This window comes from Dromaius novaehollandiae, chromosome 2 (genome assembly GCF_036370855.1).
Source record: "Dromaius novaehollandiae isolate bDroNov1 chromosome 2, bDroNov1.hap1, whole genome shotgun sequence".
In the NCBI taxonomy this organism is placed as follows: domain Eukaryota; kingdom Metazoa; phylum Chordata; class Aves; order Casuariiformes; family Dromaiidae; genus Dromaius; species Dromaius novaehollandiae.
In genome coordinates this window covers 116,059,490-116,075,453 of record NC_088099.1, presented here as the reverse complement: position 1 = coordinate 116,075,453, position 15,964 = coordinate 116,059,490, and the positions used below count along the sequence as shown (strand labels likewise).

The window sequence follows — 15,964 nt, the reverse complement described above, 5'->3', positions numbered from 1 at the left end:
AAAATGCAAAACATTTCCACATTTCATTTACCTCTATACTGTTGTTTAAACATATATATACACGTATAAACACATGCAACCAGGGAGTGCTTGTTCTAGTTATTAACTTTAGGAATATGTTCAGTCTGGGATTATGAATCTTGGAAATAGCCAGGAGTTCTGTCAAGATACTAATAGGCTAATACTCCTTGCCAAGGATCAAAACACAGAAAATCAATGTGTAAATCCTCAGGGTAAAATAAAAACAAATATTCATCGTCCTTTTGAGATGTCTTTGAGAGGAAGAGATGCAGAATGCTTAAGAAGGAAGCAAGGGTGTGATAACAACCAGACACCCGTGATATTGTTAAAACCGCAACACTGCTTTGTGCAAGGTCGCATGTGTGAGAGGAAGCCTGCATAACACTTACACTGATGATGTCAGTAAGAAAGAATAAAAGATCATACTGAGTGACATGAGGGATGACAAAGTAGGGGAAGAGGAAGTAAATGGGTGTTTAAGATGACAGTGATATACACAGAGCTGCTTTTAACACTTAGTGTTTCAAGGGATAGTGTGAGTTATTTGAGGTTAAATCTGGAATTCAAAGAAAGGCACGTGTCTTTCCTACCACTCTCTAAGAGAAAAAGAAAATTACCAACCAGTGGGGATCTGTTTGTTTGACAGACCTAACCACAGTACCTAGATCCTGCTATATAGTAGCTGCCACTATAAAAATAATATTTTGTGAAACAGTTTTATTAGCCCTCATTTAAACCTATGTATCATATAATTTGTGGTCATTTTATGCAGAAATTCATTCTCTGCAATAGTTTTTGCTCATTTGGTTGTTGTCATTATTTGTTCGCCTATTGTTTGAGAGTGGTTAGAACAGGAAAAAGGAAAATGCCAGAGAAAGCAAGTCACAGGGGTGACTGGTAAGCAGGCAGAATTTCCTATCTGTTTTACTATTTTTTCGTAGCATCATGAAAGCCAAGTTTGATTAAAAACTAAATTCTTGGAAAGAATATTTCAGGACAAAAGCCAAAATGAATGCAATTAAGAAACAGGAACATGAATGGCTGTGGCTAGAACAGCAGCACACAGAAATGAGAAGAGCTCATTGGAAAGAAGAGTGAGAACAGCAGAAGGACTGCTGGTAGCTCAAAACTTACAAAGGAGGAAAAGGAACAGTCAGTCATCCTATATGTAGAAGGAAATGGAGTGGAAGAAAGCTGTTCCATGGGATATAGAGTTGGTCGCACTGCTGTCTTACCAGAGAGCAGGGTTTTTAGAAGCAGGTATTTTCATAGAGCTTTGCAAAGAGACAAGCCAGTTAACAGTGAAGTCAGTGATGGTAGATGTATAAAATACTTTCACTTGCATCTACCAACCAGTCCTGTAATTTTCTTTTTTGTGTATTTAACTGCCAAAGTGCAGTAAACTGGTACCTATCAGTCTGCCTGCATTCTGGTGGTGTCAAGGAGTGGCACTAAAAGAAGAGTGGGAATACAAGCCTGTTGTTAAGAGCAGCACTGCGATAAGAACAATAAGTGAGGAGTTGTTCTAAGGAGCATTCTGCAAATTAATCCATTTCCTGTTTGACATGTTTATTTATAATACCTGCTCTTCAGTCAAAGCTGGAACACAGTTATTGTTCTGATTACCTTGTCTCAAAGCACATTATTTTAATTGCATGTGTGAATGACAGTAAAGGCCCTCAAAAGTTCCCATGTGAAGAGAGATTTTAAAAGTTTATGATTGTTTACTTTAGAAAACAGATAAATAAAAAGGCAGTGGCAGCAAAATTGAAGATTACTAAATGGTTCAGATAAGGTAGATTGGGAATATATCCCTGTCTTACAGTGACAGGTGATATTCATGTAATTCAACACGTAGCAAACTGACCTGAAAAAGAAAATGCATTTTCATGTGGTGCATAACCTCACTATGAAACCAATTGCAGTGCTGACCCATTTGAGAGTTAGGTATCGAATAGGATTCAAGTAGGTATTGGTCACTAATCGGATTATCAAGAAACCCTGGGAGGTACATTGCTAGCTGGACTTCAACTACTAGAAATCAGGATGATACCTAGCATGCAAGGACAGCTATTTCTGCATCTTGCAGCCCTACCTAATAATACCTACCCCTACCTAATCCTTACTCTTTAGCAAGTAGCTCTGGACCTTAATCGCCTTGTCCAAAACTGGCTATTAGACTAGATGGATGTCAAGTTTTTCTCAATACGGCATCATCATGAAGTGCCCAATTGCTAGCTGACTTCCTAGGGTTCTTTTAAGCATTTAAAATCCTCTCATCCTTAACAAGCAAGATAGCAAATATGTTATTGTATTGTATATAGTATTGCAATATTTTTTCTTACTTTAACTGGAACATCAATTAAATTACCACCTGCCAGATGGCTTCAGCCTGCATAATATGGTAACTGAAGGGATTTCCTTTATGTTCTTGAATGAGGGGCTAGTATTTAGCGATCTTGCTGTGTCAGGCTGGACACTATACTGCCTTCTTCACACAGGTGTGTTAATGCACAGGTTAAAATACTACTTCTGTTCTTCTCCTAAGCCTCTCCTGTGCAGAGACCGCTAAACTGAAAGTTGATGGTCTGTTGGCAAAACTAAATTAACTTACACTTGTGACCTAAGACAGATTGGAAATGAAAACTCCTTGAGGTGAAGGCTAATGCTCCAAACCACTGTACCGCCTCCTCTTCTGCCTGGTAACGCACTTTCTTCCTCTGCAGAAGGGGAGCTGGAGGCTGAATGGCTGCAAGACGCGGGTTTGTCGACACTGATCTCGGGAGCCGAAGAGGAGGATGGCCAAGCCCTGCTGTCCACCCTGACACGAACGCAAGCTGCCGCAGTACAGAAGAGGTACAACACCTACACTCAGACACTGAGGAAGAAGAACAAGCACACCGTCCGGGATGTGCGAGACATCTTTGGCATCAATGACTCTTCTGTAAGTAGCTAATGAATCCTAGCGAGTGCTTTTGAACTTATTTTTTATGCATTTTGCAAGTAGCTCATAAAAGCTTCTAACGGAGGGGGAGCCTTTTCCACTGACAATGTACAGACAGTCATAGCAGTTTCTGGCACTAAGTTTAAATGTTTAATGCTGTATTTGCTACATTTTGAGAGGAAATGAAGAAACCAAATGAAATAGATAGTGCACAGTTTTGCAACTAACCTGTAACATAATGTTGTATCTATTGCCAGCCTTCCTCCTGCAATCTCCTATCAAGACTAACATTTACTCCCTTATTTTTTGGAAATTGGTGAGTTACTCTTGGCAGTTATTCTGGGGACACTTGCTATTTACTCAGCAGTCTCAGCAGTGAAGTAAAACTTCTCTAATGAAGCAACTGGGGTTCAGATATACATAAGCAATTAAACACCTGCCGGCATGATTGCAACTAGTACACTAGCAGTTACGTTTCACTTATATAGCAAACAAAAATCCACTAGCTGTTCATTTGTTTCATGGTTTTAGAAATGAGCATTGCCTCTGGTGGCTTAATCCACTTTTCCCTGCGGATAGCTCTAAATGCACCAATTCTTATCCCTACACATTTTATTTTGGGGAATGCAGTCAACTGTGTGAATTTATTCCAATGCTCAAAGTAACACACATGACTTTCGATGTGTGACTCAAGTTATTCTATATAGGAGTCACAGAGAAGCTCACAAGCTCATCTTTGAAATGAATACTAAAGCTTTTATCATTACAAAACCCCAAGAAAATCTTTCTTTCTGTAATTTGTTTTGTCCCTTTCTATTTGCCTTTTCTTCTTCCCAAAGCTTGGCATTCCAGTTGAATTTAAAGAACTAGGAAACAAAATCAGAGAAGCATTGTTATATTAGAATTCCAAAAATATAATGATTGGGGGATTAATTTATTGGTCTCTAATGAAGGTACCTAGATTCTTTTGAACTTTGTGCTCGTATCTCGTAAATCTATCCAGAAGCACCCAGCAGTTTCCTCTGGGCAGACTTCCTTGCATGAGAACTCCTCAGGCATGTTTGCATGAACATTAAAAAGTTGATGGCACTTCTTATTAGACTGGCACATTTGTCCTGTTTCAAGTATCTGTAAACCTTAATACATTTATAATTTGTAATAAAGTTTTCTAATAAATTTCAGTCAGCCAAATGGATGTTGTACACTTTCCCTTGAATGCACAGATTATTGATTTTTTTTGACCTGCTTATTTTTCTCCTCTGTTTCTCGCTTGCTAAAGTATGAGAAGCTCCAGAGCTATTGTCCTTCAAATCAGTGTTTTGCCTTTTCTCAAATTCAGCTCACTTAATTGCTCTGCATTGTGAAAGTCTGAAAGATAAGATTGGAAACATAGCTGTTAAGACTTTTCATTCCTTATTCCCACGAAAATATGCAGTTCTACAGGGTGCCTTGCCTAAACGTTAAACACTGATACACAAACACAGCTGCAGAGCACAAATTCACCTCCCTCAGGTAGGCTAGGAAAGAGATTTTATTTCTAAAGGTCTGCTAGGTTCCCAGTGGCCTCTGGGCATTCCCATTGCTACTCACCATAGAATTTAGAAAGTCCATCCCAATTATCACCTCCTTCCTCAGTGACTGAGGCATCTGCTGAATCACTGCCACAGTACAGCAGCATTTCAGTGGGTGCCTGTATCCAAAGCTGAATGCGCATTGCCTGAGCAGTTCTTTGTAAGGCAAAATTAACTTCAGCTGTCCCCACCTCTGTGCTGCTTCTTTGGTTATGGCACTACAGCTGTAGGTGAGTCTTTACGATGAATCAGTTTGGGAAAGTTAGGTAGATTAAAAACAACTCAGCCAAAAACCAAGAGCAACAGGGGATAGGAAGGGGAAATCTTTTCAGCACAGCTGCTGGAAAAAAGCTGGTAAGAAGACTTCTTGAAATGGCATGCAGGAGTTTTTGTTCTCCCATCCTGCTTTTTGCAAAGTTAACGTGCTACGTAAATAGCAAAATAGCTCTAATTGCTTTGCATAACTCTTTCTATAATCCTACCCATTTGGAGACTGGATTTACATCTTCTTCCCATCAATTTAAGCATTGCAGCAGCCTGGGGTGGGTCACAGGATGGATTACTCTCTTCTATGGCTAATGATCAGAGAAAAGGTGATTAGCTCACTAGGGTCAGCTGAGATGAGATTTATGGGACTACAGTGGCCACCACTGAAGCTGCATAAATAGTTGTCATCTGGGGGGGGGAAGAGATTTTTTCTAGTTTCTTCTCTCTGTTTTGAAACAAAAACATAAAAAGCTCTGCACGCTAGATTTTTATTGTTATTATTTTCTTTCCTTGTTCCTCCTGTATGTCATTCACTGCTGCCAGTAAAAAAGGAGGCAAGCCCAAATGGGCTGCAATGAAAGGAAATGAGCCAGGCTGCTTTTTTTTTTCTTTCTTATTTTTTTCTTCTACTTCTTTTTTTCTCCCCCTGCCTCTGGCAGCCCCAGGCTGGCCACTGCGAGCGGGTGCCGGGGTCCCAGGGGAAAGGCAGCACCCAGGCGAAGCTGCCCACCCCGGCCGCGGGGCTGCTGTGCCGTCGCCTGGAGCCCCAGGCACCACTGCGGGCTGCAGGGCAAAGAGTTAAACTGGAAGGTTTATTAATCGCAGTGGCCTGATTTTCCTAAGCGCTGGTCCCCCACTGCTTGCAATAGAGGCTATCAGCTCTGCTAGTGCTCAAAGCCTAGAAAAATCAACAGCAGAGTACAAATGGGGGGAAATTTTTATTATTATTTTTACTGGAGTAGGAAATGAAGCGCCCTGCTCATTAACAGCCCTGTAAGTTGTTATCAGCTAAAACTCCTCAGGAGTTTTACAGGCATTCAGCTTGGGCAATGCATGAGAAAATCATGTCCTGATTAAAGAAGAACAACTAACTAACCCAGAGCTGTTTGCATGAAGGCATTTGCGATGACAGTGTTTGAAAATACAAATATATCCAAAGCACTGGCAACTTGTATCCTGAATGGATCTATAAAGCTATCCTCCTTTGCTTTTATTTCCCTTAGCTGCAGGGCTGACAATAGAATTTTGTCTTCTAATGCTCCACTGATTTATTTTTACATCTTCTACAATGACAGCAGCTACTAAAGAACTGACTATCCATCTCATCTCCATCTTTTTCTTGCTGTTCTGGCTTCCTCTTCCCATTGGAAATTCCTGTGTACATTGTGCTAGTAAACACTGGGCTCATTTTTAGCATCAGATAATGAGAAGTGTCTAATGAATCACTTGCAGTCAGAAATCAGGATACGTGAAGTCTTGCCTTCACTGGAGTCCCAGCCAAATGGATAAAGTTGTTCCAGCTCAATGAAGGACAGAATTTGACTCTTGGGCTTTCACAAGCAAGATTTGTGTCCCAAGTTTTTTTCTTTTTTCTTTTTTATCATCTTCTTTTTTACTAAAGAAACAATATAGATCTCTGAAATGTATGCATTGAAAAGCTTTTTCCCACTGGTCTTCCATTTCTTTGTATAATATAAGGAGAGGAAGAAGAGGAGGGGAAGGAAAAAAAAAAAAAAAAAAAGTCTGGTCTTGTTTGGAAGACATTTCCACCAAATAATCATAAGACTTGGCTTCTTTTTTATTCCCCCCATGGTGTCTGGAAAATGAAAGAAAGAGTATGGTGTTTTTCCAGCCACTCCTGATATAGTAAGTACATGGTTCATCATATTCAACTGCAACAAGCTAGAGCAGCCTTCAGGCTCCCAAGCACTGCTGGGTGAGAGGCAGAGTTTCACTGTCAGTTCGCCTTTTCCAGCTTCACAGCGCTTAGCAAAAACTGCTTACTGCAGCTTCTTCACTATTGATTTCACCTGTGTATTGAGACTAGAAGGATTCTTTTTAATATACTTTAGATTCACTGTAAACCTATTTTGAATACTGTTTTCAAGGTCACATATTTTGGGCAGTGAAAGTAGATGAGCTAGTTGATGATGTCTGTCATTAGTTTCTCCATCTGGATCTTAGGCAGTGGAATAATTACTTTTATATTTGATTTGCCTGAATTGCAGAGGCAAGTTTAACTGTCCCCTCCACTTCCATACTCCTACCTGAAATTTGCATTGCTTTTTTTAAGTCCTAAAACCATTCGTATAAATGTTATGGGGTTTTATCATAAAAGCATCCCACAGTTCTTTTTTTAAAAAAAAAAAATCAACAGTCCTTACATTCTATGGCAAAGGAAGTCCATGTGACTCAAATCCTGTTTGCTATCAAGTTTGTAGGCTGTTGAATAGACTCTCTCAGGAGAGATTTTATTCATGTTACATTTGACTTTGTTACACAAATAGCTTGGAGTATAAGATTGAATAAAATGACTGCCACATTATTTCAGGCTTCTGGTTGGAAGGGCTGCCTCTCTTAAATATCTAACTTTTTTATCAGCCTGAAAGCTGCTCCTGTGCATTGAGTACAAATGGGGAAGAAAAATGCTATGCCCTGAGGCATTGCTGCTTGTTGATAAGCAGCCGATTTAGCAATTTAAAGAGCAATCTGAAGAGCGACTCTAGTGGGTTCATTGGGGCTCTCAGCTGCGCATTCAGCTAGAAAGATGAAGGCTGCTGTTAGGCTCTGCTAGGAGGTGGCAACATCTGATAGCAAGGTCAGCTGTGAGGCAGCAGGGTTTGAGAAATAGGGGGACTCCAAGGGCTCCCAGCGGGGTGCAAAGAAGAGCAGAGAAAAAAAATAAGGCTAGTTTGGGGCAGTTTAGCCATTTTTTGCCCTTCAGAGCATGTTTTTTATATCCTGCCATTTTTTCATCCAAGAACATGCAGATGAGCTGCTACTCCCTCCCACACACACAGACTGATTTGTCTTTATGTCCCAAAACTGCTGAGCACAAGCACAAAATGCAGCAGCCAAGAAAAGGTGATACTGCTTGAAAGTCACCCACTGGGCTTCAGACCCCCCTCTCTGCTGTGCTGAACACACTTGCCTCATTTTTACACAGTACAGAATAATTTCTGGAACAGGAATAAATGAAGCTGAATATGGGAAAGGTCTTTTTTTTTTTTCCTCTCCCTCCAAAATGTTCTTGCAGTTCTCTGGCAAAGTGTGAGTACGTAACCCATTGAAGGATGCCCATTCATGAATAATTTGCTAGTGCCCAAATCCTGAAAGATGGTGAACAGTCTGATTTGACAGGTGTTTGGGAGCAGCGGATGTTCAACGTGTGTCAGAGAGTGCTCAGATAGAATTGTGGCCAAAGTGATTAAAAGCAGGATGGATTACAATATGACAAGAACCCTTCACTTAGTACAAGTGCACACAGCAATTTACTCAGCTAATTTCAGTCATTATATAGGGCAGGACTCATTAGCTACAGAGAGCTGTAATAATACTGACCTCAGCGTGATCCATATCTGTGCAGCCTGAGAAAGATTAATTCCCAGGCTCGGCTATGAAAAATGTGCTCTGGCAAATCACAATAGGTTGTTTAAACTTCGCAAAACAATGTAAGCTGAGAATGATACACTGTTGCTTGAACTGTAGCGGTTTCTGTCCATAGACTTTTACTTTCACTGCAGTCTGATCATTTTTCCTTGCCTATCAGCCCACATTTGAGACAGTTCCAGTGTCACCAGTTCCTTCTAATGGTATCCAGCTTCCTGGGCAGAAGCCAGTTTGGAAATCAGTTAGCTGTGAGTATGCCAACGTGTAACCAGTGTTCACTTCCTCCTAGAAATGATAGACAGAAAGATCCGTCGGTGGTTGTGAGGTCAGTCCCCTGTTTTGCACTGGGGACATGCTGAATATATTTTCTTAAGATCATTATCAGCTTATTGTCATGTAAGAACCGAAGTTTTCCATTCAAGACTGGTGTTGTACAGACACAGACTCCTGCCCTTGAGGCTGCGAAGTCTAAGTATTGATCGTGCCAATGCTGGGAAAGTAAAAATAACCTCTAAACAATACAATGAAGAATTTGCCCAAAAAATATCAGCAACATATTTTCCTGTTGCAAATCATAATAAGAAAGATGCATATTTCCTTCATATTTCTTCTCCAGTACTGCAGAAATTGTAGTGTTAGAAATTCATCATTTTTCTGGTTCTCCCCTGTTATTCTGGTCTACTAATGATGCCAGTTTGGACGCTGTCCTGTCAGTGATTGGCAGTGCTAATGAAAATGATGGCTCTGCTCTACTTAGCATCCAAATAACTGTCAGCAGCCTTCCAGGTGAATGCCCGCCTCTTATTTTGAAAGCTCATCACATCACTATTTTTCAGGGCTTACCTAATGGATGTTAATCCTTAAGTTTCTAAATTAATCCCTTATACTTTTCACTCTGGATATAGTGCCACAAACATTTTCCTTGGTCACAAAGGCCCTGTTCTGGTGACACTTCTGCTCCACAAACAGTTGTATTAGAACAGATGGGGAGCAAATTGCCAGGGGCGCAGTGGAGGGTCTGTGGTCCCAGGTCTGAAAAGGAAGGACGGAAAATATCTTTATATGGCTTGGACATTTTAATATGTAACACTGGGCTGCAATCTAAGGCCACCATTCAGAAGCCGGATTGGTGGGATCTAAAGGCGTAACGTTATTTTGTAAATTATTTAATAATACACTTAGCTTTATTTATACTGAAATTTAAATTTGTTCCAAAACAAAGTGTGTTGCAAAAAATATTTAAGTCCTTGTATCTGCAAACACAAAGATTCAAAAATCATGGGCCATGCACATGTTTATAAAACATGTAATAATTTTTAATTCACCCTCTGATTTCCATGGCTTTTGAATGCATTTGGGTCATGTTTGTAAACTCTTCTCTGCAGTCCTGGGGGCTGAAATTTTACTTCATTTTCAATGAAAGCTGTCATTATCTTCCAATTGCGTGAGTCAAGGAGCTGGATCTTAAGGGAAAACTTAAAAGTGTCCTGAGATGTGGGAGATAAGTCATGAAAGTTGGCAACACTGGAATTCATGTAAGTTATTTCACTTTGGACTCCATGACAATAGGGTATTTCTGTACTTGATATTTGATTTCAAAAATTTTCCTCTGGCGTCCACTAATTTCAGGAGACAACTAAATTTTAGAGTGTAGCAATAAATTGTTTCACAATCTCGATCAGAAATTCCAGTATAAGTAGTGTTTTGCAAACTGGAGGATTGTACATTGAGTCCTATTTTGGTGCTATACACCTAAAGTAGCAACTGTGGGAAATGTGAGTACATATGTATGTGAGTATATATAAATATACACACAATGTCTTCTGAGCATAAATAAATAAACTTATTGAGAAACTGAGAAACTGTGTCAACAGCATTTTCTGTCACAAACTCTTATTTTTAATTGTTCATTACCCAAGTGCCAACACATTTTCCTGGCCTGAGTAGGCAAGGACAGAGTACAAAACTTGGTAGTTCCTAATAAACAGGAAGTTCCAGCTTGACTATCTTTCTCACGAAAAGCAACCAGTAAAATAATCTAAAATGAAAATAGAGATTTTATTTCTAAGGGGTTATTTCCTCCAGACAAAACAGGAACATGCTATGTTTTACACTGAAATTCCTCTTTGAAGCACTTCCTTTATTACTTTCTCAAAATTTTTGTCATCTTGGTGAAAACTTTAATGTCTCTGTACTGAACACAAACATACATTCAGTGTTCATATATAGTTTCCCTTGTTTTCAGCTAATAGCTGTCTAGACTGTGGACTAGATAAAGGCAGCCCATCGGTAACAGAAGAGCTCTCCTATGAGGTTTCTTTCTCAGAATCCATCACAGTCGTTCCAAAAACCAGAGAATGGCAGAAAAACCAGAGATTCAAAAAGGACACCTCTGCTTTGCCTGTAAGTTTATTCTCTTAATATCTCCTCAAATATTTTCTTTAACCCATTCATTTCCTGCTTTATATCCCCAGTACACTGAAAGCTATTAAGACATATTAGATTTCCTTAGTTATGTGCGCTTTGCGGAGACTTCCTGCTGTGGGTGCCTATCTCATACGTCTCTGATTCGCAGAGGAGCACCAAAGATATGCTGGATTTTCAAGCATAGTCTTAGTTTGTACCCATCACAAATTAGTCTATGTAACTCAATCCACAAAAATGGCACCATCTGCATATTTTTCACCTAGAAATAAAGACCAGTTACTGGTACTGATACTAGCAATCATTTTCATTACTTGGTCTGCTTTTCTACTTTACTCCCCCACATATTTTTTAATACATCGATTTAAAATTGCTTTGCAGACATAGGGGAAAAGCAAGCCTTTGCTCAGTATTACTGATCATCTCCAATTACTAGTCAGCACAATTAAAATACAAGAGATACTATATCCAAAGGTTAAAGGAAAGCTTACCATATTGTATCATCCAACCAGACATGCGCTGACCAGTCATGCAATTACCTCTATTTCTTCCCTGAAGCCATTAGATTACTATTTCCATCAGCCTTCACAATTTCACTACTGAAAATAGGAGCAGGCGGTGTGTGCTCCAGATACCACCTTTTTAGTGAAATGTATGAAATAGCTGTAAACTGTTTGGAAGCATTTCCTGAATGTTATGGTGTCCTGAACTAATCCAAAATTGTTGCTATCCACACAGAATTCACTGAGAATTACCCATTTGTCCATTTACCCATCTTGTCCACCACCAAGGATGAAGGACTTGAGATGCAGAAGTAAGCTTTCCTGTTGAAAGGAGGCATAGATACCAAATAGATTACAACTTGTGTGAAATCCCTGTGCTTTAGTGTGTCTGGCTGTTTCATGGAGGGGATAACCTTGGTGCCCTGTGGAGAATAACGATACTTCTGCATTCATCACAGTTCTGGCAAACCAAGGGTTCCTCCTTGCTCCTTGTAGTAGAAAACCTAGGACCCTAGCCTTCACTACAACACACACACACACAAATTATTCTCTGCAACTGCTCTGGAGCTAGCTTTCTAAATAAAGCTAACAATTGTAGCTGTTGACATCGGCATTTCTCTTACTTCATATGCTGCCACTCTTGGTATCTGTTCTTTCCCCATAGTGGTTCAGACTGTAATGGGCACTAGTGAAAAATCACTTCTTGTTCTGTTACACAGAATGATACCTGCACACTGAAGTGTGCTCCAGCTCCACCCCTCACCCCCCCATCCTCCAAGCGGGCCAAAATGGACAGACTGAAGTCTACACAGTGTCATGTCTTCTTGTTAGCATGGCATCCAGGCCAGGTCTGATGATACAGTCATAAGGCCAGCTTCATGGATGGTGTACACTGAGCTGCAGGGAGAGAGATTATACACTAAATAATGTCATGTGGTCTGTGGCTCCCAGGAGGAGGATACCAGCACTGCACTCCTTCCTCCACAGGGTTATGTGCAATTTCCCCAGCATGGGACCGTGATCAGTGCGACTCGGTCAAAGACATTACGGATGTAAAAGTCAGTAAGCATTTCAAGCCCATCTAAGTACACTGTATAGTTCCACATAGAAAGAATGCCAAACAATATCAGGGATGATCTTTAACCAAAATGCTAGTAATTTAATTTCAGAATACCACAGCCACCTTCAATACTGCATAGTGTTATGACTCCACTGTTTGTTGTGTCTTGTGTTCTAATTTTCCAGTTATTTTTCTTACAAAGAGGCACAGCCGCAAACCTTGTGTTAACACTGTATCACATCATAATGACCCTAGCAGACAACCAGCCACCATGGAAAATCATTGTAGCTATCCTTTGTAATCTGTTATGGAGAGTTTGGGATTTTTTTCTTGGCAAGTACACTTGCAAAGAGACTTTGTTATTCCCTTTGTTTTTTATTTCTTTTCTCCCTTCTCTCAGAAAATATATGTATATTGTGTAACTTTTTTTCTTATTTTCAAAATGATTTATTATGCATTGATTGCTCATGAAATTTATGCAGCAGTGGAAAACAAAAAGCATAGAAATTCTACAGCTTTTTATGTATCTTTGGAAGATCATCCTCCCTTTAGATTTAGTTGCATTATTAAGTCTCAACATAAATATAACAGTGGAAATGTTGCATTTTGTGGAGGGAAGATGCTGGCCCCAAATTGGCAATACATTGTGTAAACTGGCTATTCCATCCCCTGCACTCTTAATTCTCTAATTACAACTAGCTCCTACTTGAAAGGCCATGTGGAATGTGATTTAGACCTATGTGATCTAGGTCTCCTTTGTCCTCCCTTACTTTTGAAATCTAGTCTCTAGTTAACTCTTTTTTTGTTTGTCTTTTTCTTGATCTGTTTGATTGGCTTTATCAAGAGATGGGTTAAACCTACAGAGTCCAAATTCATTTAATAAAAGGGAGGACTATGCTGAAATCTCCAGAAGCAAAGCACTCTTAAAGGCTTGGTTTCCACTCAGGTCCCTAAAGGGAGGAGATGATTTGTAATGCTATTTATTTATAACTATGACTAACAATTACTGGTTTAAATTACAATACCAAAGATCCACAGTCCTTTGAAAAGCATATATATTACTATAACATTATTATTATTTAGAACAATTATGTCAAAAACTGATAGGCCTCAGTTCTTTTTCACATTTGTGCAAATGTTTATGGCATGATGCAGACTCCAGTGCACAATGCTGCGTTTTCTTAAATAGGTAGACATTTTCACATCCCCCCAAATTGCTAGGTATCATTTAGTTCATGTAAAAGATGTATGAAGCCCACTTGAATAAATTATTTCTTAGCTTCTAGGTGTCCTGTTTCTCAGCCTAAATGCCTTTTGAGTAATGAAATGTACAAGTAAGTGGTAGGTTAGGAACAGGACTAAGAGGTTTTGCTTTGGGACTTTTACTCAGCTCCTTAACTTGCATTTTCCTGTAAGACCTCATAAATTGATGCTAATATGTGAAGCAGATAGGGATTAATTCTCCCCACCCATCACTGATATACAACCATATTGGTGGTGAAATATGTCAGCTACTTCAACAGCATTCTGGGAGAGGCAGAAGCAAAGTATAGCATTACATCCAGGTGAAACTGGACAAAAGTTTAATTAAAATGTAGCTAACTGTTCCAAAATGGAATATGGCCAGGATACTGAGGTTAACGTTTCTACTCTGGCAAAATTTACCAGTTGAACTTAAAGTGAACATAATGAGTAAGAAAGAAGCTCAATTGTACATTCCAGATAATTTAAGGTTATGTCAATGTATCATGCCAGTATATAGGAGTGCAATCAGGTCTTCGGTGTTATCAGTTTACTATGTTTTCCTATCACATATGGGTATGTCTTTCAAAAACAAAATTCACACACATTTTTATATAAATAAAAATGCAACCCATCTCTACTGTAGAAATTCATTGTCCAGAAGAGCCGATTTGGATTGACAGAGGTTGGAGACCTTTCTCCTGAGGACATGAAAAAGATCCGCTACCTCTCCCTGATTGAGTTAACTGCCTTCTATGATGCATTGGGGGTGGAACTGAAGAGGAACAGAACGGAAAGGATCAAAGGACGAGGTACCGCACCAGGGCGTTTGCACGGCAGGCACCTGGGCAGTTGTCAGGGCTGGTAAGAAGATGCGTATGAGGCTATGTTCTCCCTTTCACATTTGTTATTTTTATTTTTTAAGAAAATGGTCTTTTTGGAGTCCCTCTCACAGTACTGCTGGAAAATGATCAAAAGAAGGTTCCAGGCATAAAAGTTCCCCTCATCTTCCAAAAAGTGAGTACCACAAAACCAGTTCGGCCACTCAAACTTGCCTTTCCATCATTAGCATTGACACGCAAAGCAGACATCAGATAAAAGAAGATGAAGACTTTACAAGTTTGAAGCTGTCTACAAGTTTTCTGCCTATATGTTACGGTTTGAGCACTTCATAAGATGGAGACAAAAACTGCTCCTTTTGTGTATTTTATCTATCATAGGGAGGTCTTTCCATTTTTGGAATGATACGGTATCGTGCAGGAAATATCATGAAACTGATGGCTGGCTTTCTGCTCCCATTTCTCATTGAATGACAGAGCCATACAAAATTGTGTGTTTGTGCAGAAACAGTGGAAAGAAATTCTCTCAGGAGTTTTAATTTCACATGAGTTCAAACTGTAGATATTACTTCCATAATGGAAGTGATATCTGCTCCTTGAGGTTTGTGTAACAAGACAATGTCATTTAAATAAATCACTTGACAATACAGTGACATCCAGTGGATGTTTTGGACACACATACACAGACAAAAGCACACATTGAACTATATAGATTTACATGGACTTAAAATTACAACAAATTTCTTTGTAAATACTGACAGAAGGGGAAGCGGGATGAGGTGTCAGGGAGAAGACCGTAGCCTTCGATAAATTTAAGACTGACATAACTTGAATATTTACATGTCTTTTCAATCATCTCCACCAGCAACTCTGTCAAGTTACTATAGGAAATTAGAAGGATCCAACTGCTAGGGCAGGAAGCTATTAGAATAGGCAGAGAAAATCAAGAGCTATGCAAATAAATGCTAGGAAATGATTTTCCTTTTTTGCTCATTTTATAGTCTGTTAAATCAAAACCTGTCTATTTTTTTATAAAGAACTAGGTGAAAAGCCTATGCCTCTATTCACAGAAAATTCAAAAATAAAATATCCTGGGATCATATTCTAATCCGAGTTCTCAGTTCCCAGAAACATGTTATCTATAGTCCTTTCTATTGTGCTCCTTGGTGTGAGACTTCAGCAGTTCTCAGAGGTTAATTTTCCCTCAAAACACCATTATGATTTAGTCTATGTACCTGCCCTTTTATTAACACATTTATATGTTACTTGTTCTACAGCAGTGCCAAGTCTGAAGTCAAGGACAGAAGGGCCTATTGTGTTATCAGATTTCTGTACCCTTCAACTCCGTATTTCAGGGTCAGGTACAGGGAAATCAAATTAGGAATGATTACTTACAGGAGCTCTCTTATTTGCATCAGCAAACTATATAGAAATATATCTTTTTCAAATTAATTTCAAGGACACCTAGACTGAAAAAAATTAAC

The 15,964-nt window shown here is 39.3% G+C and overlaps 1 protein-coding gene across 5 annotated transcripts in view; it reads left to right on the top strand.

Annotated features, from left to right (window-relative positions):
* ARHGAP28 (Rho GTPase activating protein 28) overlaps positions 1–15,964 on the top strand; it is a 77,389-nt gene that overhangs the window by 44,005 nt on the left and 17,420 nt on the right. For all 5 annotated transcript variants that reach the window (XM_064507241.1, XM_026105554.2, XM_026105555.2 and 2 more), the window contains 5 exons: positions 2,748–2,965; positions 8,573–8,660; positions 10,658–10,815; positions 14,288–14,453; positions 14,567–14,658. In XM_064507241.1, the coding sequence (XP_064363311.1) occupies positions 2,748–2,965; positions 8,573–8,660; positions 10,658–10,815; positions 14,288–14,453; positions 14,567–14,658 (722 nt within the window). The remainder of the gene's footprint in view (positions 1–2,747; positions 2,966–8,572; positions 8,661–10,657; positions 10,816–14,287; positions 14,454–14,566; positions 14,659–15,964) is intronic.